Genomic DNA, 25,275 nt, shown 5'->3' with positions numbered 1-25,275 from the left:
CCGGAAGGCTCTGTAACTTCGCCCAAGGTCACTTAGTCACCAGCAGAGGCAGGATTCAAACCTGGACCAGCGCAGCTCTCCAGTCCTGGCCCCTCCTCACGGGAGAGGACAGCGCACTGGTTCTGCCGCTGACTAGCTGTGTGTCTGTGGGCCGTCTACTTAGCCTCTCTGGGCCTCAGTTGTGAGGGTTAAAGAGACATTCCCCCGGTGTGCTGTGTAGGCAGCAGCAACTAATGTGAGTTGAGCCTGATAAGCCAGGCTGCCTTAGAGCTTTCCTTGGAAATCTGGCTAAACCCATGCTGAGCCTTGCTTCTCATCAGGGAGTACTAATGGGTGACCTTCTGATGAATGAGCTCCAGGGCTGTGTGTCCGCTCCGGCCTTCTAAAGACAACGCCTTACAGCAAAGAGAAATCACAGCGGTGGAGCTCAGCCACCTCAGTAGTGTGGGGGGAGCTATCTGAGTGGCAAGGGTAACCTTCCTGGGGACCTGCCCCGTGCATAGCGACCCTCCGTTTCTCTCAGAACATCCCCCCACCACCCCGCACCTTCTCCAGCAGCAAAAAGGCCACCTCCGTCCTCTGTCCTGTTGCCTGGGAAATCAGGACGCAGGGAGGCTGGCGGTAGCCGAGCCTGTGAGTGAGCGATGGGCTTTGGAGCCAGGCCATCAATCAGGCACGGGCTCCGCTCCCCGAGCCAGCGTGACTCCACAGAGACGCCTCAGGCGCCAGGGCTGGAGCAGGTGGGAGGGGCCCGGGATGGGGGGAGGGGATTAGGAGCAGCCTGGGGATGAGAGCAAATGCAGAGGCGGGACTTGGGACCTGACTCTGCTGCTCTGTGATGCTGGTCCCTGTCTGTGAAATGGGCTCATCTTCCAGTGAAGACAAATGGAGCTCAGAAGACTGAAAGCCATGTAAGCTTAAAAGGGTAGATTCTGGGGGCGCCTGGGTGGCTCAGTTGGTTAAGCATCCCACTCCTGATTGCGGCTCAGGCCTTGATCTTACCGGGTTCATGAGATTGAGCCCCACATGGGCTCTGTGCTGGCAGCACAGAGCCTACTTGGGTTCTCTCTCTCCCCTCCCCTCTCTCTCTGCACCTGCCCCCCAAATACATAAATAAACATTTAAAAAAAAGTGTGGGGTGCCTGGATGGCTCAGTCATGATCTTATGGCTTGTAGACTCCAGCCCCATGTTGGACTTCACGCTCACAGCGTGGGTCCTATTTTGGATTCTCTGTCTCCCTCTCTCTCTGTCCCTCCCCCCGCCCCAAATAAATAAAAACATCTTTAAAAATTATTAAAAAAAAAAAAAAAGGGTGGATTCTGGAGCCAGACTGCCTGGGCTCATAGCCCTACTCTGCTCTGCAAGGTACGTGACCTTGGATGCAGATTATTGAATTTTCATGGCCTCAGTTTCTCATCTATAAAACGGGCAATAATAGTACCCTAGGGATCGAATAAGTTAATACATGAAAAGCAGTTGAAGAGTGCCTAGCACACAGTCTACACTTTATTATTAGTAGTAATAGCTATTATATTTTAATCTTATGGGAAGTAGCTGGAGAAACTGGGGGTCTTCTCTTTTCACACCCTGGAGGCCAGGTAGGGAGCAGGTGGTTAGATGCTCATTGAGTGAAAGAAGGGCCCTCGGGGCAGGTGTTGCTGTGGGTCCCAGAAGGCAGGACCCAGGCTGACAGCAGCAGATTTAGGGCGACACAATCTGGCTGAGTGGGGGGGGGGGCGAGAGCTAGCTTCTGGACAAGGGCAGGGAGCGAGCATCCCATCCTGGAGTGACCAGCCCAACTGGGGTTCAAATCCGGACTCTGCCCCCTCCTGGTGTGACCCTGGGCCAGCCCTTTTAGCCCTCTGAGCCTCTGTTTTCTCACTGGCAAAAATGGGCCGAAGGACTGAAGTCTCTTCAGAGGGAAACACGAGAATTAAAGGAAATGATGAGAGTCAAGGGTGTGGACTCGAAGGAGCCCGTGGCAGTGATTACACGAGCACAGAGCCAAATCTGGTTTGAATCCTGGCTCGCGTAACTAGCTGTGCAACCTGCACAGGCCGCGTATCCTCTCTGGGCCTCATTTTCTCATTTGCAAAACGGGACCGGTACCATCACTGTTTCCCCAGGCTGGTCCTGGGTCTGTGGAGCGACCTCATCTCTGGAGCCGAGTGGGGTGGGGCTGTCTGGCTGCTCTGAGGCCTCCCAGACCTGGCCACCCTGGGTCTGCCTCCCCAGTCCCTCGAGGCAGCGGGGGCGGGGGGGGGGGGGCACACCTTCTGCACTACAATGATGGCCTCCTGAGTGTCGCTGTCCGTGGTGACCTTGAACGCATGGCCGCCGCTGCCGCTCTCCTCCTTGAGGTGGTAAGTCATGTCTGTGTTCTCGCCCACGTCTGAGTCCTCGGCCTTCACTCGTCCCACAGCCGTGCCGATGGGGGCCGACTCCTGAATGCTGAACTGGTACATCTCTGTAGGGGACACAGCTGTGAACAGGGATGGGGAGCAGCCCCTACCCTGACTTCCACCAGCTTTAGGGGACAGGAGGGGGGGGGTCCAGATGGGCTCCGGGGAGGACAGTGTCTGCAAGGGGCTCCCAAGCGGGCAATGCAAAGAGGAGGGTCCTCATTCTGACCCTGGGTTTATTTGCTGATTGGTTAGGGAAAGTGCCTGCAGATTGGAGGGCTTCGGTTTCCCCATCTGCCCACGAGGGGCACAGAGGAGCACAGCGGTCAAGGCCCAGGCTCTGGAGTCAGCCCTGGCTGTGTAATCCTCAGCCTTGGTGTCCTCATCTGTAGAATGGAAATAATAATAGTGTCTTCCTAACAGCCCTGCCATTATCCCGATTAACTGAGGTGATGGGGCATGAAAAGTGTTTAGTACAGAGCCTGGCCCATGGTGGCTACTCGATAACGGGAACAAACTATATTTCGGTAGTGGGGCTTCATGCTGATTCTTCTGTTGCCGTTGGTGTTCATGACATTGATTCCTTCATTTCCACAGATTTGTTAAGCACCTGCGACATCTCAGATGCAGTTCTAGGCACCGGGCTTATGGCAACAAGCAAAACAGACCCAAATCCCAGCTCTCAGTGCCTTCCTCTTAAGCAGGAAGAGAAAGACACAAACAATCACATCAGTAAAACAGGCAGTATATCAAATGGTGATAGGTGCTTTGGAGAAAAATAAAGTAGGGGAAGGGGAACGGAGAATACCGATGAGGGTGTGTGTGGAGTTTTAAATAGGGGAATCAAGAAAGGCTCCCGGGGAAGATGACATTTTTGCAAAAGTCTGAGGGAGGTGAGGGAGTAGGCCAAGCAGATATTTGGGAAAGAGCATTCCAGACAGAGGGAATGGCAGGTGCAAAGGCCCTGAGGTGGGTGTAAATGCCTGGCGTGTTTGAAGAACGGCAAGATGGCCGTTGTGGCTGGAGGGGAGAAGCAGAGCAGAAACAAGAAGAAACGAGGTCAGATGGGACACAAGCAGTACCCTGCTCTCGTCCCAGAGTTGAGGCCGAGATGAGGGTCATTTGCGAAATGATGGGCCAGTGCAGGTGACGCAGGGGCCGTGGAGCTGGGGATGTGCCTCTTGGAGTCCCCAAGCCTGGATGACTTGTGTGAAACGGCGGCCTCTGATTCATTCTCACACAACAGCCGGCGCGGGGCTCTTTCTAAAACAGGCTGATGGTGCCACTCCCCTGCTTGAATCCCTTCCGTAGCTCCCGCTGCCCTGAGGTGAGGCTGTCCGAGACCTTCAGCCTGCCCCACAGGACGCTTGCTGCCTGGCCCCTGCCCAAGTCTGCAGCCTCAGCCTCCCTCTCCCCGAGCCCAGACCTGCCCGAGGTACTTGTAATGCCTTATCGCCCTCTCTTTTCCCTTCTCTTGCGCCCTCCCCAATTCCTACCCTTCCTTCAGTCTTCCTGAATGTTCCCTCCTCCAGGGAGCCTTCTCAGACTAACCTCCAGGCTCTGCTCCTGTGCCCCAGGGCCACCAAGCTCATCCCGCTTCGTAAGGCTTCCCTCATTTCCCTCTCCCTTTCCGCCTGTTCTCTCCCCGCTCTCTCGTCTCTCCTCTGTCTGGGGTGTGAGCTCCTGGAAGGCAGGAACCGTATCTCTTATTCATCAGGCGTCCTCGAAGCCTGGCAGAACACCAAACTGTCACATAAATGAAATGTGTGAGTGACTAGGGAGTGAATGAACGGAAAGGAGCAGGAGTTACTCGTCTACGCTGGCCGGGTTAACCCGGATTCAAGAGTCTGACAATAGCAAGTGCTGGTGAGGATGTCCTAGAGCGGATGCGTGCATTTTTTCGTGGGGGGAGCAGTCTGGCTGCATTTAGTAAAGCTGAAGATGAGTACATGCCATGAGGCAGCTATTCCCCTCTTCCTCTGTACATACACTGGGGAAATGCGCGCAAAACGCGACTTGGAGATGTTCAGCAGTATCCTTCATAATGGCCTCAAACTGGAAACAAACCAAATGTCCGTCAACATAGAATGGGTACATGGTGGAACACGATCCAGCAGTGACAATGAATACATTGTAGCCATAAGCATGACCTACGAGTTTTAAGGGGGGGAGGGGGAGCAAGACACAACCAGGTTATATGGTAGGATTCTGTTTATATAAGGTTAAAAAAACAGGTGAACTTAAGGAGGGACGTCAGGTGATGCGTGTATAGGTCAAGTGACTCCAAAGCAAAGAGGTGGCAATCTCAAAAGCAGACGGTGCTTAACTCTGGAGGAGGGGGTGTGGGGGTGAGTTATGATCAGGAAAGGCACACGGAGGCTTCGGGGGGGGGGTGGTCTTCAAGGGTGGTTGCGGGAAGTGTCCGCTTTAGAATTATTTGCCAAACGGGCCATTTATATTTTACACCCTCCCGTTTGGGTGCGTGGCTCACAATAAAGAAATGTTCAAAAGAGAGAAAGAATGAATAAGCGAATGAGTAGACAAGAGTCTTCCGGGGGCCCGGGGGCCCTCTCCTCTGCTCTGCCCCACTGCTTGCGGCTCAGAGTTGGCACAGAGCCCCTCACAACTGGGCATGAGCCTGGGAGGTCCCCACCCGTCCCCACGCTGCCTCCAAGCGCCCCCATCAGCAGTGCGGCTGGGCCGGGGGAGTGGGCGGGCCAGTTTCCGCACCGGGCTCCCTGGCCCCCGGCGACACAGAGCTGGCTCCCGGCTCTGCCCACCCCACTCTGAGTCTGGGCCGAGGCGCTAGGCCCTGATGATGGTGCGCTCTCAGCTAAGGGATTGGATTCCCTTATCTCGCGGGGGTCAGTCCCCTGTGGCGGGCCTAATGTGAGAGCAGCAGACCTCAAGTAATGACTCTCCGATAGGGATCAGCCCGGCTCCCCGCGGCATTTAGTCTCTGCCAGCCTCGGTAGCTTCCCCAGTGCGGCTCCCAGCCGAGGCCTGGACAGAGGGGCTGGCTGGGCTGATGGGGAGGTGAGGGGCTCGGCCAGAGAGCCAGCCTCCCATCCCCGGTTGTGCCAGGAGAGGCGGAGAGCAGAAAGAATTCAGAACAGGGCCCTGTCCTCTGGGCTCACTGTGGGGACGGGCCTGTCACCCCGGACCTCGTGCTGCGGTCGCTGTCTGTACCCCCGTGTCCCCCGCCAGTCCTACCCTTTGCAAACTTGGGTCTGCGGCACATCACATGGAATAAGCGGGGGGCTGGAGCAGGTGGACGGATGGGGCGCAGCCTCGGCAGGAAGCGAGGGGTGGGAAGGTAACCCCGTTATGTGGCCGCGTGGGAAATCAGACAACTCTGAGGGCTTCCTCTGCAGGAAGCACGATGGGCGGGGGCCTGGGGGTAAGTGGGTGACTTGGTGGACAGACAGACAGATTCCAGTCCTTCCTTTGGCCGAAGCCGAAGGGGAAGCATGAGGTCATGCGGTCGCTTGGTGGCCTGGAAGGAAGAACGGACACCCCCAGGACCCGCCGCCACGGCAGCCCGACGGGAGAGGTGCTGGGCGTCTACCGGGCAGATGCAGATGTGACCGTGTCCCCCTGGGAAGGCCTCACTCACTCTGCGGGAAGCGGGGTGGGTTGTCGTTGACGTCGGTGACCACAATGGTGACGGTGGTGGAGCCCGAGAGGCCGCCCAGCTGGCCCGCCATGTCTGTGGCCTGGATCACCACCTCGTAGCGCTCCTGGCTCTCGCGGTCGAGGTCGGGCACGGCCGTCCGGATCACGCCTGTGGGTGAGTGAGAGTGAGGCCACGGATGCCCCCCCCCCCCCCCCCCACGAGCTGGCGGCTGACACGGAGACCCCGCCACGGGCAGCGGCCGGGCTCGGGCAAGTTCAGGAGGGGAGCGCGGAAGACGCGGAGGTGGCAATGTCCAGAAGCAGGCCCAGCGGCCGGCGCGCACGAGGGCACACGCTCCCCCACGCGCTCACGCAGATGTGCTCGTGCAGATACCTCGCACTCACACCTGCTCAAACAGATGTGCTCTTCATCTGTCGGTGGCGCTCACCAGAGCCAGGCAAGGAGCAGCGGCTCGCGGAGTGTTACAGGGAGCCGGCTCACTCACCCGGATTCACACACCGGGTACGTTCCATACACTTACATAAGAGCGCACGCAAGAACATGCGTGAGATCGCACACACGCCCACGCACGTGCACCCTCACGGCTACAAGTGCGCGCTCTTATTTTCACCCACCCCTCTCCACCCCGGAGTCAGCCCTAGGGTCCCTGTGCCCGGCCCTAGATGCTCTGTCCAGGCACTCGCTGACCACTGATCAGGTGATCCTTCAAGCTGTCAGGGCAAGAGGGGCAGGGGCCGCAGGAATGGGGGTGACCGCAAGATTAATTCTGCCGAGCGGAAGGCCGGGCTTCTTGTCTCCCTGCCAGTGGGAGCCCAAGGTGGAGGGGAGAGTCGATGAGGCATTCAGAGCCTCCCCCGCCACTCACTCCAACCTGCCGAGGACCAGGTGGTGACAGGTGGTGCCCGGGGCCTGAGCGCCAGGTGGAGTCATGCACCAGCAACCCCGCGATGCGCCCCATAAAACCCAATCTCCGGCTCCTGATGTCCCCAGACAGCCCCCAGACTCCAATACAGGCAACGGAGCGAGGGGAGAGGTTGCAGCGTGTGTGCATTTGTACGTGTGGCTGGGGGAGCCAGGGGGAGGGCATCTAGGAGGTGGCCCTGCGCTTATGGGATCGCACGGAGATACGGAAAATGTGTCGTCTGTCTGATCACGAGCCGTGCAGACCCTCCATCGGCGGCCTCCCAGTCCCCTCAACAGGCTCCCTGCTGATGACCCCTCTGAGAATGGTCTTCCCCAGGTCAGAGGGGTCTTAGAAGCAGCTGAACTTGGGATAAATCCCAGATCTGCCATTTGTTGGCCATGTGATCTTGGGCAAATCCCTTGCTCTGAACCTCTTTATCTGTAAAATGGGACAAATACAATGCCTCCCCGAAGAACGGGCCTTCTCAACCTTGGCGCGATGGCCGCTTTGGGTGGCATAACGCTACCCACTAGATGTCAGTAGCAGCACCCGCCCCACCAACCCCAGTTCTGGTCAGAGCAGGCCCTCCTTGACCCGCCCCAGGTGCTGCGCCCCGACACTGGGACTGGGAACAGGGCGCCCTTCTGGTGATGAGGGGAGGGCCCGGGGCCTCTGCTGGTCTGTCCGCTGAGGCTCTGCAGCCCCAGATGGCGGGGACTGAACGGGGAAGGTGGGCCCACCAGTGCTCTCTGCCCCGGGGGGCTGGAAGGAGGGAAAGAGCAGAAGAGACAGAAAAGACACGGGGGCCTGGGGAAGAGAGATGGAGAGGAACCTGGTGAGAGGCAGGAGGGAAGAGAGAGAGACAGGCACTGGGGACAGTGCCTTTGTGACCAGGGAACAGACGGTGAGGGAGACCTAAGGAGCCCAGAAAGAGAGAGGAAAAGAGGGCGGTGGTCAAGCAGAGAGAAATGCACACTCAGGAGGACACACGGAGAGGGAAGAACGGGAAGCCAAAGGCCTGGAGAGAGAGGAGCGGGGAGAGAAAGGCAGAGAACAACCGAGACACACAACGGAGTCACAGCGCTGGGAAGGGGTGAAGAAAGGTGGTGGGAGGGAGGAAAGGGAGAGCAGACAGACCGATGGTGGCATGGCCACCGGGCCAGAGACAGGGGCTCCCTGAGTGCACCAGTCAGAGGGGCCCGGAGGGGAGCTGAGCAGTGGAGCCCTTACCGCCTGCTAAGCTGTGTGCATTCGCTTTGCATCCAGGACCTCACTGAATGTAGAGGGGTGTTGGGGTTCGGGGCCGCCGAGCATCTGTGAGCTCGTGCGCCAAAAGCTCGTGAGTGGGGCTGAGGGCTAGGCTCTGGCCGAGGTCCACCCCCGTGGGTGGACTCTTTGCTGCCCCTGCCACTTCTAGCTCCAGAGGACATGGGGACACTAAACTCTTGGAAACTGGCCGCGAAGGCATGTAGATGATCAGCTGTCATCTCTGGGAGACTAGGAGGTGGGTACCCAGCGGCTCTGCTGCCTCTAGACCCAGCCCTGGGATCACACCCAGCGGTAGGCTGCAGTGCTCCCCCTAAAGCACACCAGCTGCCACGCACACCCGTGGGTCACCGCCTCGCACACGGACTCTTGGCCACGCAGCTTGCTTTGGCCAACGCGGCATCAGCGAGCGTGACAAAAGCGGAGGCTCGACCAGCCCTTGTGTGCTGGGGGCCTGTCCTCTTGGAACCCCCAGACCACTGTGCTGGAAAAAAGCCCAGGAGGAAAGGCCACACGGAGGGAGGGGCCCAGCCACGCCAGCTGTCCCAGCTGACTGGCCCGCTGACTGTTGCCACACGAGTGACCCCAGCAAAAGAACTGCCCAGCCAACGCACAGAATTATGACCAATAATAAACTGTTGCTGCTTGAAGTCACTATGTTTGGGCGCAGTTTGTCATACAGCCGTAGATAGCTGATGGAGAAATCACGTTCCCGGGCCCGTTCCTCTCCTGGGCTCACTCGTGCAGCCGCGTTTCACTGGCTCATCAGCTGCCTGAAAGGCCCAATGTGGCCTCATGCCTCATATGTGTGGCAGCTGGTCCTGGCTGTCAGCTGGGGCTTCTCCTGTCTCTAGCAGCCCGGCTAGCTTCCTTAGATGGTGGTCTTCGAAGAGGAAGAGTGAAGGCCACGAGGTCTCCTAAGGTCTAATCTGGGACTTGGCAGAACACAGTCTCTGCTCCCAGATTCAAGACTCCGCCTCTTTTCTTTCTTTTGTTTTTTTTCGGTAAGCCCAACGAGGGGCTCAAACTCATGACTCTGAGATCAAGAGTCTCAGGCTGTACAGATTCAGCCAGCCAGGCACCCCTCAAGACTTCCCCTCTCGATAGGAGCAGTGGCCAAGTCACTTTATCTAGAGGGGCGGGAGGAATTGACGGCATATTTTGTTAACCTGCTATGTTCCGCTCCCCACTTCCCACCTTCTGATGCTGGGAGGAGCACCCTGGAGGCTGGTGCCTTTTCCCCCCGGCTCTGGGGGAAAAGTCCCAAATCAGCCCACGACTGAGTGAGACTGAGTGAGAGAGACAGAGACAGCACTAGTGGGGGAAGGGCAGCTAGAGAGGGAGAGAGAGAATCCCAAGCAGCCTCTGTACTGCCAGCACTGAGCCTGATGTGGGGCTCGAACCCACAAAGCTGTGAGATCATGACCTGAGCTGAAACCCAGAGTCGACGCTTAACTGACTGAGCCACCCAGGCGCCCCTACAGTCGTTCTTGAAACCTTCTGGCTCGGTTAAGTCCCTTCGTTCACTCATTTATTAGATCTACTTACTGAGGACCTACTATGCTACTTACTACTTATTGGGGACCTACTAGGCATAAGGGCCACAGAGTCACATATGAGGCAGTACAAAAAGGAGGGACTTTGGAGTCAGACAGGCTGGTTCGAGTCTTCTTTCCGCCATTTACATGCTATCTGACCTAGAGCAAGTTCTTGAGTCCCCCTGAGCCTCAGCTTCCTATTCTATAAAATGGGGCTACGGTTCAATGAGACAAAGTTGCCAGTGACAGGTCTCACATTCCGGGGATGCCTTGATGATCCCCCCACTCCTCAACTCCTGGATTTGGGTACCCGATAAATAAGTTCCATGAGGGCAGAGGTTCATACTGGCCTTGTTCATCATCTTACCTATCGGGTCTGGCACATAGTAGGTGTTCAGTAAACATCTGGACTGCCTGACCTACGGCCACGGACCCTCTGTCCCCCCTCTCACTGTGTGGGTGGCATTGTCTGTTGGTCTCTGGCTTCTCTGTTGGAACAGAAGCCCCGTGGGGGCAGAAACCAGATTTAGTTGATCATCCTGAGGTGCTCGGCAAAGGTTTGTTTCATTCATCCCGGGAAAACAGACATGTCTGGCCCCGATTGAGACTTTTCAGCAGGTATCTTGAAGTCTCTGAGAGAGCCTTGCTATTCCTGCGGGGGCGGTGGTAGTGGAGGGGGCTGGGAATTAGAACCTGGCCACGGCTCCCTGCAGCCTTGTCCTCACCCATCGCCCCCAGTTCCAGCTGTCGTCCTCGCCACCCCTGCTGTCCCCTCCAAATTCTGCAGAAGGGGCCCTGGAGCCCAAGCGATGCCTCATTAGCCCACAAATGCCGTCCCCGTAGCCCCTGTGGGGGGCTTGCTGGCAGGCCTGGCCTTTAAAACACACAAGTTAATTCCTCCTCTGGCACTCGGCCTCATGGCACCCCGCCTCCTCCTTCCCCTCACACCTTCCTCTCAGGGCCCGTTCCGGCTCTGCTCCCTGCTATCTGCACAGCGAGAACAGACTGTACCTCGCAGCAGCTGCTAAATATAGACCCGCAGCAGCGGAATATTCCTGGCTGGGGAAATGGAGCTCGGGCTGGGAATGGCACCAGGGCGGCTCCTGCAGTGGGGCTGAAGGCAAGGGTAGGTGGGGGGCGGGGGAGGGGCGTCTGGTCCTTCCTGGGAAATGTCAGCAAAGACCTTCTCCGACTGAGCAAGTTGAGGACCCTGGGACGGGGAGCTCGTGTGCGCTGCCTCACCTTCCTAGCCTGGTGCCCGCTTGCTGGCCTCTTGGGAGCCCTTCCTGCCCCGCCCCCTGGGCCCCACGGCCTCCCACTTGCCACCCTCCTCCATGCTCTGGCTTACAACCTGGCGGTCCTCACCGTCATGGAGTCTGGTCTTCCAACTGCTCACCCCTGCCACCTCCCAGACTCAATCCCGGCCCCTCCCTTCTTTCCACGTCCGCTCTCTTCCTCTTTCTGAAAGGGGATCAACTCTAAGGCCCCCTCGTCGGGCTGAATGAATGAAGGCTTCAGCAGCGGCAGCAGCCCCTCGGTGTACGGGCAGGTAGCAGATACTGAGCCGAGCACTTCGTATGCTTGCTGCTCCCTTGGCCTGCACGCTCCCTCCTAGACACTCATACCCTCACTTCACTCGCGTCTCTGCCCGAGGTCACCTCCCCAGAAAGGCCTGTCCTGATTTCTTCAGCTAAGTCAATCCCCTTACCCTGCTTTCTGTGTCTTGTTGCTACCTGACGTTCTGTTACACATTGATATGCTTACTGTCTGTATTCCCTCCTTGGATGAAAGCTCCTGGAGGGTAGGGTCTTAGATTTGCCTCCTGCCATATGCTTAGAGCCGGGCACTTAGTAGGCACTCAACAAAGAGCTGTTGAGTGAGTGAAGGAACTCTCCCGTTGGACCCTCACAGTAATCATGTGAGATGAGAATTTATTATCCCTCTTGTGTGCATGGGAGACCAAAACTTAAAGAGCCCCGGCTATTCAGAGAGCTCTGGGCCCATATTTCGGACGGCCTCCTAGATGTTCGAAATGTTTCTTTCCTCCCTTCGCTCATCTTAAAGCCACTATGGTTAAAATGGAATTAATTAGCTCTGCACCAGATCCCAGGGCACATTCACTCATTCTTCTGCTCCTAGTTTCCTTAATCCACATTCCTCCTTCTGTTGCTGTAGATGGGGCCCCTTCCCATCCCCAGACCCAAAGGTGGGAACCCCTCGATCTAGTCCCCTACATTCATCCAGGTCCCCAAGGTTTGCCCTGGCCAGGATCTCACTGTCATCCCTCATTCTCCCTCCTCCGCATCTCAACTAACCCTCACCACCAATCCTGTGTCATCTTTGGCTCCCTAACTGGATGGAGCAGGTTAAGGAGGCTGGGTAGGGGCTGAGAAAAGGCACAGACCTTGGTGTTTGTCCTTTGGGGCTCTCTGCTGGGCACCCCAGGCTACTGAGTCTCCCTGAATTCAATTCCCGCCTCTGAGCCATGCTATCGAGAGCAGCCCGAGGGATCTTGTTAAAATGAAAACCTGAGCATGTCACTTCCCTGCCTAAAAGTCATCAATGAACCCAGAGTGTTGGTGAGGAGGAGGGGAAACAGGTGCCTTCCCACGTGGCTCTCGGGAGTGTAATCTGGTACATTTCGGCATTATCTATCCAGACTCCAAATGCATGTGCTCTTTGACCCAGCTTCTCCACTTCCCCGAAATTATCCTGCAGATATACTCACACAAGCACAAAATGATATATGTATGAGGTTATTCACTGTAGCATTGTTCGTTGTAGCAAAAGATTGGAAACAGCGTAAGTGTCCATCAATAGGGGACTGGTGAAATAAATTTTAGTGTATCCACAACAGCTGTTAAATAAAAGAATGAGGAAGCTCTTTATGTACTGATATAGAATAATCTTCAAGATGTATTGTTAAGTGAAAAAGGCAAGCAGTGTGTATAGTGTGTGTTTATAGCTACCGTTTGTATAGAAAAATAAAACAAATACATGTACCTATTTTCTTGTACATGCATAGAATAGCTCTGGAAAGATATCCAAGAAAATTACATTGGTTGCCTTGGGGACACAGACTGGGCGGCTGGGGGACTGGAAGGGGTGAGGAATTTCCACTAAATATCTGTTTGGACTACTTTTTGAGTTTTGAACCTTGCAGTGTGTTACCTATTTAAAAAACTTAATATTTTTCTTTTTAAAAAAAAATTTTTTTTTTTCAACGTTTATTTATTTTTGGGACAGAGAGAGACAGAGCATGAACGGGGGAGGGGCAGAGAGAGAGGGAGACACAGAATCGGAAACAGGCTCCAGGCTCCGAGCCATCAGCCCAGAGCCTGACGCGGGGCTCGAACTCACGGACCGCGAGATCGTGACCTGGCTGAAGTCGGACGCTCAACCGACTGCGCCACCCAGGCGCCCCTTAAACTTAATATTTTTCAAGTGAGTGAGTCCAAAATCTCCTAGGATATATACACCAAGTGGCTACCTTTGGGCCACAATTACTGGAGATAGGTAGGAATTTTGTTTTCTTTTTCCTTTTCTTCTTTCTTTCTTTCTTTCTTTCTTTTTTTTTTTAACATTTTTAAATGTTGGAATGTTTCCTAAAATGTATTACTTTTGCAAGGAGAAAAAAAAATGACAAAGATACTATGTGTGAGATAATACAATTATAACTGTGCTCATAGCCTGGAATCCTTAACCCCCGACCCCAAGAAAACAAACACCCAAACAAAAACCCAAAACCCAGATCCATCACGCACATACACCCTCCCCCACTACCCTTAGAATAAAATCCAAGGTCTTGAGCCTGGCTTATACTGACTGGGCCCAGTCGGGCCCCCGCCAGCCAGCCCACGTCACATCTCAGCCTGCCTGCTTCCCCAGTCCTGAGTTGCTTACAATTCCCCTCATGCCTCAGGCTGTTGTTTCCCTTCCTAGTTTTTTGCCCGCACCATGCCCGCTGCCTAGAATGCCCCTCTCTGAATCGCGTTCAGGACCGCACTTTCTGAGCCTTTGGGGGATCAGCTGCCACCACCTCCCACAACTTTGCATCCCAACTGCTCGTGCGTGTGCCCCAGCCCCCGCCGGACTGTGAGTCCCAAGACGGCACCAGGTAAACATTCGGGGCTGCAGCGTCTCATCTCCCGCCGTCGCCCCTGCCCTGCCCTGCCCCTCCCCCGCGGGCGCAGGGAGAACACCCCGCTGGGCGCCCGCAGCCACGCCCCGCTGTGTGACCTCAGCGCAGCGCTTCTCTGGTCTGGGCCTCTCCTCCTCTGCCCTCCCTGCCACTCTGGCAAGGCCCTTCAGAGACGTCATCGGGTTCTAACCTCAGACGAAGTGAGTGGGGGCTGTGTTTGGTGGTGCCGGGGGAGGGAGAAGAAGCCAGGAAGTCATTCTTCTCCAACGGGGTCCTCCCAACAGATCCGTAACAACTGCCCTTTGAACAGAGCGTTCACAACTGCTGCAAAGATGCCCTCCACCAGCTGACTCCCCCGAATACACGTACGACCGGCCCCCTAAGGGCTGCAGGCCACCCTAGCCTCAGTTTGGCACCAAGGACACGAGGGCCGCTTAGTTCGGACCTCCGAAGTCCTTTCAGGGGGCCCCATGTGGCCGCATCCTGCTTCTTTGTTTCTCTGCCAGTCTTGCCGGCGCCCCCAGGCCTATTCTTTTCTGTCCCTCAGCCCTTCGCTCTTTCTGTCTGGCCGCCCTTCCCTCTCTGCAACCCTGGAACAGGCAACACGCCTCCCGCTCCTGCCTCACCCTCTGCGCTGCCCGGTTAGAAGGCGGATCGCAGACCTTGGCCCGCCCTCTGGCCCCGCCCTCTCACGCCCCTCCTCCGAGCCCGCCCAGGCCCCGCCCCTCTGGCCTGGCCCCGCCCCTCACCGGTCTTGGGGTCCACGGTGAAGTGGTGCTCGCCGTCCAGCACGCTGTACACCAGCCGAGCGCTGCTGCCGTACGTGGGGTCATCCGCATCCGAGGCCATCACCTGCATCACCGACGTGCCTGGGCCCGGGGGACCAAGAGAGACGGGGGGTCACCCGGGGGCCGCTGTGCCTGTCCTCCCCACCCCAGGGAAGCTGGGGGAGGAGATACGGGCTGGAGGTCATGGCCAGTCCCCTCACAGTCCCCATCCCCACACCGACTCCCAACCCGCTTCCTGATCTGGGGCCTTCCTGTGGCTCAAGCATGACCATAGAATCAGAGCAGGATTCAAATCTCCCTTTGGTGGCTCCCAGCTGTAGGAAGGCAGCCTCTCTGAATCTGTTTCCTCGTCAGCAAATGGGGGTAGTCCTTGGTTCTTAACGTCGAGGGAATGCATTTCAAACTCTCAGGGCAGACTAGGCTCGGTCTCTCAGTGGGTGGTGGCAATGGTCATCTTCATCAGTTAAGGCCATAAGGGTCAGGGTTAGAGCCAGGACTGGAAACCAGGCACCTGACTCACAAAGCAGGGGTCTCCCTACCCACCCCAGCCCCTCCTGACTTCTCAAGGGAATTCTCTTTCTCCTGCCTTCCTCCCCCTCCAACCCGATGAGAGTTGGGGCAGCCCAGAGGATAACCAAGTTCCCTGGGGCTCAGAGGCCAGTGTCATTTGTATCTGGGGCAGGAGGATGGCAGGGCCCAGCTTTCCCTTTGGAAAGTAGTTGGCTATGGGCCCTCCTGCCCTCCTCACCCCTCCCCCTAGGTGCCCAGACAGTCCCTGCCCCCAGAAACACACACACACACACACACACACACACACACACACACTTCTCCACATGCTCCGCACGCTCTGCACGTAGGCTGCTGGGGAGAGTATAAATTGGATAAAAGTCCATCAAACAGCGGCAATTAAGTTATTGATTTTCGACGCTGCCTCATTAAACTGGGAGCTTCTCTCGGCCTGTCCCAGAGATGGCTCTAATTTGACATCATGTTCAATTTGACGAAATCAGGGCTTGGGACGTGAGGCTGGACAGGATGGGGGTGAGGGGAGGGGTGGGGGAGGGGTTGGATGGAGACACAGGCAAAGCCTTCTGGGCCATCTGAACTTTTCCAGAAAGCAGGGGGTGAGGTAGAAGACTCAAGAGGAATCTGGGGGGGGGGGCGGGGCTCAGGACCTCAAGGGGATGAGACTTGAGACCTCAAGTTTCACCCAAGGGGATGAGACTCAGACCTCACTTCCAGCAGATGCTGCCTTCTGAGTGCCCTGCTAGGGAGGGGATGGCGCCCAGACCTGATGAGGTTCTGGGTGGGGCCCTCCTGTGGCTGAAGTTGGACTCTCTGGGCCAGCAGGGTGGCACGCTGGGAGGGGAGGCCCATTCACTGCTTGGCTAATGAGTGAGGCTCTGGAAATGCTACTGCAGCAATTCTGCTAAGCCCAGCCTGCCGCCCGCCTCTCCCGCCTCCAGCCTGGGGCCCTCGATCATTCCAGACAGACACATGTATTTATTTTTCACTCTTTTGCATTTCTCATTTCCTTCTCCGTGTCCCCCCTCCCAGCCTGAGCCTCTTAAACCGGCCCTGCAATGCGCCTCTCTTTGGCAGCTGTGGTTCCATGTCAACCACGTCAGGGCTGCCCAGAGAAGCGAATGTCCAGCTTTACCCGCCACTTAAATCCATCATCTCTAACCCTCATAGTGTTTCTGAGAGGCAGAGTGGGCCCCTTCAGGGTACAGGTGAAGAAACAGGTCAAACAGGTAAAAAGACTCGACCAAGAGCACACAGAGAGGAAGTGGTGGGATTTGAGCCCAGGACTCTCTGAGACCAAAGAGAGGTGGGTGGCAGAGTCAGCACAGGCAGAGTGGCTCTGGGGATGGTGGCCCAGGGTACTTAATCATGATCAGTGATGACTCCGCCACTTATTAGCAGTTTGACCTTGAACACGTCACAGATCCCTCTGTGCCTCAAATTCCTCCTTTGTGAAATGAGGATGATGGCACTACCAAACTGCTGGGATTGGTTTTGAGAATTCAAATAGATTTCCATGTTCAGCACCGAGGACAGTGCCTGGCCCTTGCTGAGAACTCCGTAAACGCAGGTTGTTGCTGTCTCGGAGGCAAGGCACGCCAGTATACAAGAGTACAATCATGCCTCCCTCACAGACATGCTGAAAAGGGCGAAGATACATAAAGCATCAGGCCCATGGCGGGTGCTCAATAAACAGTAGCTGTTGTAACTGTTATGAGAGAGGGTCTCCCTGTCATTCCCCTCTGCCTGTTCCCCCCACCCTTGGACAAGGCACAATGTCAGGCTGAGTGACTCCCCAGGGACATGGTTGATCTCTCTCTCTCTCTCTCTCTCTCCCTCTCTTTCCCTGTCTCCCTGGCTGCATCCCAGGGACTCCTGCGGGAATGATGGAATCATTTCCCCAATCCGGGATTCTTTATGGCAGCCATTACAGTTAATGCCGACACGTGGGGATGGTGAAGGGTCAGTGATTCACCACTGGCTCCCCTAGCTCCAGACCCCCTCCTACTTTCTTCACAAGTCAGCCGTAGCCCAGAATGAGCAGAGAAAAGAGTGCCAGGCCTATGGCTGCTATGAGGCCACCTCGGGGTCATACCCCCTACATTCAGCACTTTGTATTTTATAATGACCATCATGTCCAATCCCTCCTTTAGTCCTCAGGTCAACTGTATGATGTGGATGCAGTGTTGTGCTGGTAAATGTTTAACCATCGTCTCCAAGGGGTAGATGGGTGGGGAGGAAGGCCCTGCTTTGTAGTGTTTGTTGATTTCCATGTTGATTTCCAAATACTCTCACTGGGGCCAGTTTCAAGCTACCAATGTGGATCAACTGGCTCACAAAACAGAAAATCACTATTTCCCTCTTGTGAGCTGATGGGAACAAGCATAGTACAATCCTACATCAGTCCCATTTTACAGATGAGGAAACTGCTATGCACAAGGAAGGGTGAAAATGTGAATTAATAATAAATATTAACAAAACCCACTATTATATATCATTATCCGATGATAATGATAGATTACATTTATTGAATAACTACTTTGTGCTAGATACTACGATAAGCCATTTACGTATATTATCTCATGGAATTTGCAAAATAAGCTTGAAGTAAGCTCTAGTAAGATTTCCCCTTTACAGACAGAGAAATGAGGCTGAGTGAGGTAATGAAGCCCTTTGTGCCTCAATTTCCTCATTTGTGAAATTAGGGTAGTATTACTCCCAAACTCTCGGGATCATTGTGAGAACACAAATAGATTTCCCACGTTCAGAACTGAGGACAGCGCCTGGCCAAGTTCACCTGGCAAGAGGCGGGATTCAAACCCAGGCCCATCTGATATCAAAACTCACATGTGTCTGGCCTTATAAAGTAGGAGGTCAATAAGAGTCGAAGTAGACAGGCAAGTGAGAGAGGGAAGAGCCAGAGAAAGGAGAGGGAGGGTAGAGGAGGGGAATGGCAAGGAGCTGCATTCAGGATTCTTCCTGCCCAACAGCTGGTTCAAGCTCAGACTTCCAGAGGCAGGACCGGGATTGGCTAGGATGAGCTGGTCACTGTCGTGGTGCTTATGCCAGCCAGCTGTTGAGCTACATGGGGTCAAGGGCCTATAGGCTGGCATAGGAAGGTTGCCCAAATGATTCTTGGGTAAAACAGGATCTCAGGGCCCAGGGTTCCATGTGGAATGTTAGCTACGGAAAGGCTGGTCCTTGGAGAGCACAGAAACCAGTGTTTCTCAACGTGGCTGCACATTAGAATCTCTTAGGAGCTTTAAAATAAAACTGATGCTGAGCCCCACCTCAGACCAATTCAACAGCGCTCTCCTGGGGTGGAGCACAGGCAAGGGTATTTTTAAAAGCTCCCACAGTGATTCTAAGTTCATCCCAGGCTAAGAACGGACACCCTAAACCAAACCCCTGATTGAACTGATGAGGAAACTGAGTCATTGAGCCTTTGCTCCATGACCCTCCCAAGGTTCTACCATTAGTAAGTGGTAGGGAAGGACTCAAACCCAGGTCTGTTGGAGCCACCAGGTCACCCTCCTGGACTCACTGCACCTGTGCTGAGACCGGAACCTGGAAGGAAGAAGTAAGGGTGACACACGCCACCAAGTCAGCAGTGCTCCTCCCAGGCAAAACCAGCATGAGACAGCTGACCCTCTTGCGAGGAGATGACCCTGGGTGACCCTTGGGTTCAAATCCCACCACTTCCTCACTCTGTGCCCTTGGTCAAATCCTTCTCCCTGTTTGACCTCTTTCCTCACCTTTAATCTAGAGGACGCCCCTCTGCCTCTCAGGGATGCTCCGAGGACTAGAGATAATGGATGTACCCGGCTGCTAAAGCTGACCATGTAGCAGCGCTCAGTCGTTTATTCCTCTCTCCTCTCTCTGCATGGTCAGAAGGTCTCTGGGGCTGCGTCCTCGGCCTGGAGTAGGAGATGCCTGGGCACCATTATTAGGAGGGGGGGGGACATGGTCACCCCTCACCTCTGGTTTATCTGGGTGGCTCTGACATGGTTTGTCATGGAGTCAGAATTGGAACCCGGGGCCTGGTTCCCAGGCCAGAATTCTTTCCTTTCTTGTCCCCTCAACTTGACTATCTGTGCTCTGGGACTCCCAGGAGGAGTCCCAGTTAGCTCAGGAAGGAGGTGGTGCTGTATGGAGGGGACTTTAAGGAAGTCATCCCCGCCGACTCCTCAGCTGCGTGGCTGTGGGAAAACTAACCTGACCGGGCCTCAGTTCCCCTTCTGTGAAATGGAGATAACACCTCCTCCTTCCTGCCTCCCTGGGTGAGGGAGGCCCTTTAATGAGATGAAAGAGAAGAAGCACTTTGGAAAAGAACAGAGTCCTCAAACGAGGTGACCAAGTGTCATTATTACGAAGATGTTTGTAATTATTACCATCCTGCCTCTTCCCTACCTCCCTTTGCTGCCCTGCTGGGCCTGGGGAAACCCTCAGCTCACATTTAGCTTCTCAAACATTTATAAAAAATGAGTCCCACCCCCTGCTGCTGCCAGAACGGCGCGGAATGCTTTCTATTAAAAATTAAAAACCACTTGTCGAGTCCCTGGGAACGTTCAGATTACACGGGAAACAAACCCCTTCTCAAACTCTCCCTCCCAGCTCCCTCTTTGATCATCACTTATAACGCAGGCTCACTGGGCTGGCCTCCACAGCTTTCGCCCACCCAGCCAGGGCAGCCTAATGACTTGCTGGAGAATGCAGGAGTGTGGCTGCAGGGGAGGGGGATAGAGGGATAGAGGGGGAGGATGCAGGCCCAGAGACAAGTGACAGAGAGGGTGGCACTGAGAGAAGGGGCTAGAAAATGGGTCAGAGACAGAGAGACAAGGGATTAGAGGGGCAGAGATTCAGAGAGACGGGCAGCAAGAAAAGTGGGAAAACAGATACTCCGACATATGGGGAGAAATTAGGACAGAGACGGAGAGATGAGCAGCAGAGAGGCAGAGATACATAGAGACAGGGAGAAAGTGGAACACGGAATGTGACAGAAAGAAGTAGAAATGCAGAGATAAAGTCAGAAAGTAGACTTATATAGAAACAGAGACAGGCAGAGATACATATTAAGCAAGAGGAGAGTGGGAGAGAGTGGGAGGGGGGACAAAAAGAAGCAGCAATTCTGGCTCCGTTGGACGAGGCTGCCCTATGTTGCCAACACACTTCTCCAGGGGCTCCAGTGACCTCTGCGACCTGGCCCCTCCCTTTCTCCTCATAGGTGCCAGCCACGGACTCACCCGTGCAGGCCACCCTTGAATATTTGTGGGAGCCTAATCTGTCCCCCTGAGAGAAAGGACTCTCCTCCATTCCAGTGTGAGACCCTTGTGCTCTCTGTCCTTTCCGCGTTTAAAGGGGACCCTCTAGTAAGTAGTCTGGTCACCTTTTTGTTTGGGACAGAAACATTGCAAGTGTCTGCGATAGGATCCCTCTGCCTGTTTTTTTTTTGCTTACAGTTCAGTTCCATTCAGTCATCCGACATCTACACAGCACCCACTGTGTGCCGTACCCTTTTGCACGGGGCCTGGCCTAGAGACGGTGCTCGTGTTTGTTGAATAATTTGTTGATGGAAACGACAAAGAAAGGCAGGGATACCGTCTTCACCGCCCAGGTTCCCTGGGCCATGGGGACGACTCCTGAGGGCCAGGGCCTCTGCTCCTCTCTGCCACCTCTCCCCACCAAAAACTCTCCTGTCCTCTGCCCCCCACCCCCGCCCCCGCCGATCCTGGGTGGTGAGAGCCAGTGCCGTTGCTAGGCAAGGAGATATTGCACATATAGATCTTCCTGGACTTTAATTAAAAACATCTTTAGAAGTTGTCTCTGCAGAGGCCAGCGATTGATTCCTGGCTTGGGCCCGAGGGCTGCTGAGCCACACTCTCTCTGGCTGCAGACAGGACAATCGGAGGCTCCCAGCTTGCTGCTGCCCTCCCCAAATGAGACCCTTGGGGAACACACTGCCTCCCGCCCTCCTCCTTTCCTCCCTGCCACCGCCCCCCTCCCCCTAGCACAGGATTCAGCAGTCAGAGAGTACGTTCTTCCAATGTTTATCTCCTTCCCCTCATGAGCCTCAGTTTCTTCAGCTTTGAAATGGGCATGTCAGCCCTTGACCCGAGAGCGCCCGGGGGAGCGAAAGGACATCAGGGACGTGAAAGCGCTTTTTGCAAGCCGTCAAGGCCCTGTGCCTGGCTGTTTCCCACACAGGCTGAGGCCAGTGGCTTGGGTTCCGTTGCCGGGTTCTGGGTCCGGTTCTGGCCCCAGCTCTTACTCTGGAAACTCAGGCAAGTTACTTTATCGCTCTCTGCATTTATTTCCTCATTGGTTAAATGAGGACAGTAATACCTGCCCTGCTTATTCCCCAGGATTGTGAGGATAAAGGGAAATAGCTCTGTGAAAGCAGTGTTGGCTGACAGCTGTTATTTAGTAAATGTCCCAAGAAGCGTGGACTGTACTGCAAAACGGCCTCTTTTCCATCTATTAAAGATGCTGCTCACAGAGGACTTGGGATACGTGGAAAAACCAGCCATGGCAGAGCCCCTGCCCATTTCCACAGCCCACTGAGCCCCAGTCCCAGGGCCCAACAATGCCAATCCTCTGCCGAATGAGCCACCCCGGGGGCGCCTGGGTGGCTCAGTCGGTTGGGCGTCCGACTTCAGCTCAGGTCACGATCTCGCGGTCCGTGAGTTCGAGCCCCGCGTCGGGCTCTGTGCTGACGGCTCCGAGCCTGGAGCCCGCTTCGGCTTCTGTGTCTCCCTCTCTCTCTGCCCCTCCCCTGATCATGCTCTGTCTCTCCCTGTCTCAAAAATAAATAAACGTTAAAAAATTTTTTTCAAATGAGCCACCCCGTTCTCTTGCCTTTGCTCGCAGCAGACATCACTAATCGATTGCGGCGTTTTCTCCAGAGTTTGAACGAGGCCTCAGACTCCTTCTCAACACAACCCTACAGTCACTGCCAATTGACCGGAGTTGGCCCCAGAGACGAAACTGATCTGACACCACTTTGAGGCCAGGGGGAGTGGCCCTCGCTCATCTCTCCATCCCCACATACCTAGCAAAGTTGCCATGTACCCAGTAGGCACTAACACGTGTTTACTGAATTGAAAGCAATTGGTTATTTTTCTACCCCCTTGGGGCTATATATAAAGTAGGTGCTAATAAATGTTTGCTAAGTTAGGTGACTCATCTTTGCAACCCAGACAGAGCCAAGTATACTGGAGGCCTTGTACATAATGGGTGCTAATAAACATTTGTGGATTTAATTCAATTACTTATCTTTACATCCCCTGCAGTGCCCAGAATAAAGCAGTGGCTAATAGATGTGTGTTGGCTTGAACTTCTCATTTCTGCATCCTCAACAGTGCCAAGCATACTGTCTTATACGTAGTTGGCATTAATAAGTAGGTGCAGTTGGATCGTGCATGAAAGCCCTGCAGAGACTTGCTGTCCCCTGGCCAGGTTGTGACACTCGTGGGTAGGGGTCTGGTGCCCCCAACATGAAGCGATTGTCCAGTCCAAGTCTTTTCTCTCAAAACTCACTCTCTTGTTGATTTCACCCAGCCTCGACCTCTAAGTTCCTCCTCTCTGCTGATGACTTCCACAGTTGAATCTCTGACCCTGATCGAGCTCCTGACCTCCAGACTCAGAGATCCAACTGTCCCCTTGACAACTCCACTGGCATTTCTGGTAGACGTCTTAATGTTAACGTGTCTGAGAGTGGAGTCTTCATTTTGTGCTGTAATCTTGCTCTTTCTGGAGCATTCCCCATCTCAGCATCACCCTTGCCTTGTCTCTCTTTCACCCCCCAATATCCAATCCCTCCCAAACCCCGTTGGTTCTACCTTCAACAGGCATCCGGAATCCCATTCCTTCTTAAACCCTACACTCGCCTACGAATCAGCCTCACCTCTCGCCCGCACGATCTCCCTACTTCCAAGTGTGTCCCCGAAAGTCTATTCTCAACATGGTGGCCAACAAGTCGGCCTTTAAAAGTATAAGTTCGATCACGGCACAACCAAAATCCTTTCAATGGCTACAACGTCCTACATGATCCGGCTTCCGGAACCTCTTCTGATCTCATTGGACGCCCTCCCCTCCTCTCTTACTCCTCTCTTCACCCACACTGACCCCTTGCTATTCCTCAAATGTGACAAACACACTATGCCTCAGGGCCTTTGCACTTGCTGTTTTCGCTGCCTGAACAGTCTCCCTCCAGCTTAGTGATTCTCCAAGTGTGGTTCCTGAGCCAGCAATAGCAGCATCGCCTCGGAATTTTTTAAAAATGCAAACATTTCTAAAAGCCCAGACCTGCTGAATCAAAAACCCTGGGGGGAATAGGGGCATCAGTCTGTATTTTAACAATACACTGTAATGTGGGTGCACAACGAAGTATTAAACCACTGTTTCACATAGCTCCTTGGTTCCTTCAAATGTCCTCTTTTATAAAAAAAAAAAAAAAGGCCACCCTGACTCCTCTTTCTAGAATAGCACTCCCCCAATATAATGCCCAGTTCCCTTAGCTTCACAGCATTTGGACCACAGGGCTGATGCTATATTGGCTTGTTTATTTCTTTCTTGTCTGTCTCCTTGCTCTATATGTATGTAGGTTTCCTAAGCATCCCCAACGCCTGGCACAGAGTAGGCACTCAGTAAATGTCTGTTGCGTGAACGAACCCCTTCGGTGCTTAGAAGAACACTTTGTGCCCAGAGAGAGGCAGGGACTTGCCCAAGGTCACGTAGGGAGCCAGGCCTCCTGACTGTCGGCCGCAGGACCTGCTTCACCGCATCAGGCTCGGCCTGCCTGGCTGCCCCTCCTCAGAAGCGTGGCTCATCGGAGGCCCCCGGCACACTTCCCTTCCTTTTTAAGCTGTGAGCGGTTTAATTTGCGAGCGCCGCCGCCTTTCATGTTCCAAGCTGCGTCCCTGCTCCCTCTGATCTCGGAAGCTGCCCAGATCCTGGTGCCGCCTGTCGGGCCCGCCCTCCTCAGCCCAGATCAGGAGGCTCAGTAATTGTGACTGATTTTCAAAGCCGCCTGCAGTCTCCGCAAGCACCCCGGTGTCAGATTTGCTTTCCCTTCAAAAAGTTGCTCAAATGAAATAAACTAATTTAATTTCTGCTTCCTCCCTCCCCCTCCTGGGTTCCTTGGCTTGTCCGAGTTGAGTCCCAATGCCTGACTCTTCCCTGAGCTGAATGTCAGAGTCAGTAGGCTGGGAGAGGGAGGTGAGGCAGCACAGGGGCGCCTGAGGCTGATACTCACGAACCCGGCGGTGGCGGGTGCGGGGGGTGGGGGGGGGGGGGTTCTGCTTCCAACAATCTGGGTGACCTTGGATGTGCCCTTGCCCTCTCTCGGCCTTGGTTCGCGCAAGTCTGACACAGAGACACTGCCACTCCAACAGTCTGGGACCCAAGCCCTGACTTCCTCAGTCACCGACTTGCTGTGTGACGGTGGGCACATTTTCTCCTCTCTGAGCCTCAGCGTTCCCATCTGTCCAATGGGATCAGTCCTGCCATCTCTCAGAGTTGAAGTGGGGGTGAAGTGGTGGAGACCTGGTGGATGCCTCCCTCTGAGTCCCCTGTCCCCACCCGTTCTCCGAACTGTAGTAGAGGGAGCTTTCTAAATGCCCATCGCTCCCTTGCTTAAGTCTTTCCCAGGTTCGGTGCCTCCCTCAAGTCCTTCGGGTATGGTTCTTGCCTCCTTCTCCAGCCTCATCTCTTCCCACCTTTCTGGCCTTTTCTGGTCTTTCTGGTCCGTTTGGGATGAAGCGAGACAGGGCCAGAGTCTGAGTCGGTGAGTAGGGGCTGCAGGACCAAGGAAGTCCAAGACTTGCCACGTGACCATGGACACATCACTGCCCCTCTGAGCCTCAGTTTCCCCCATTTTCAAAATTGATTTCTAGGTAGTCACTGGGCTCTGAAAGTCCACGGGTCTTTGCTACTGACAACTTTCGATTTATGTCTCCACCGAGCCTATATATTGAAGTGCCTTTCGCAAGGTCTCCGCTTGTCAGCACGATGGAAACCAACTCCTGATGTCCCTCCGTCCTCCAGACCTATTCCTGCAGCTGCTCCTCCCGTCT

General features: G+C 54.8%; 1 protein-coding gene across 1 annotated transcript in view; it reads right to left on the bottom strand.

The window, feature by feature from the left end:
• Positions 1-25,275, bottom strand: part of CDH22 (cadherin 22) — a 66,779-nt gene that overhangs the window by 30,984 nt on the left and 10,520 nt on the right. Inside the window, exons 3-5 of the mRNA XM_043553808.1 lie at positions 14,639-14,758; positions 6,020-6,187; positions 2,275-2,468 (exon numbers count right to left, since the gene is read on the bottom strand). Coding sequence (XP_043409743.1) covers positions 2,275-2,468; positions 6,020-6,187; positions 14,639-14,758 — 482 coding nt within the window. The remainder of the gene's footprint in view (positions 1-2,274; positions 2,469-6,019; positions 6,188-14,638; positions 14,759-25,275) is intronic.

This window comes from Prionailurus bengalensis, chromosome A3, assembly GCF_016509475.1.
Source record: "Prionailurus bengalensis isolate Pbe53 chromosome A3, Fcat_Pben_1.1_paternal_pri, whole genome shotgun sequence".
NCBI classification, from domain to species: Eukaryota; Metazoa; Chordata; class Mammalia; order Carnivora; family Felidae; genus Prionailurus; species Prionailurus bengalensis.
Note: the sequence above shows the minus strand (reverse complement) of the source record. Positions and strands in the feature narration are given on the sequence as shown.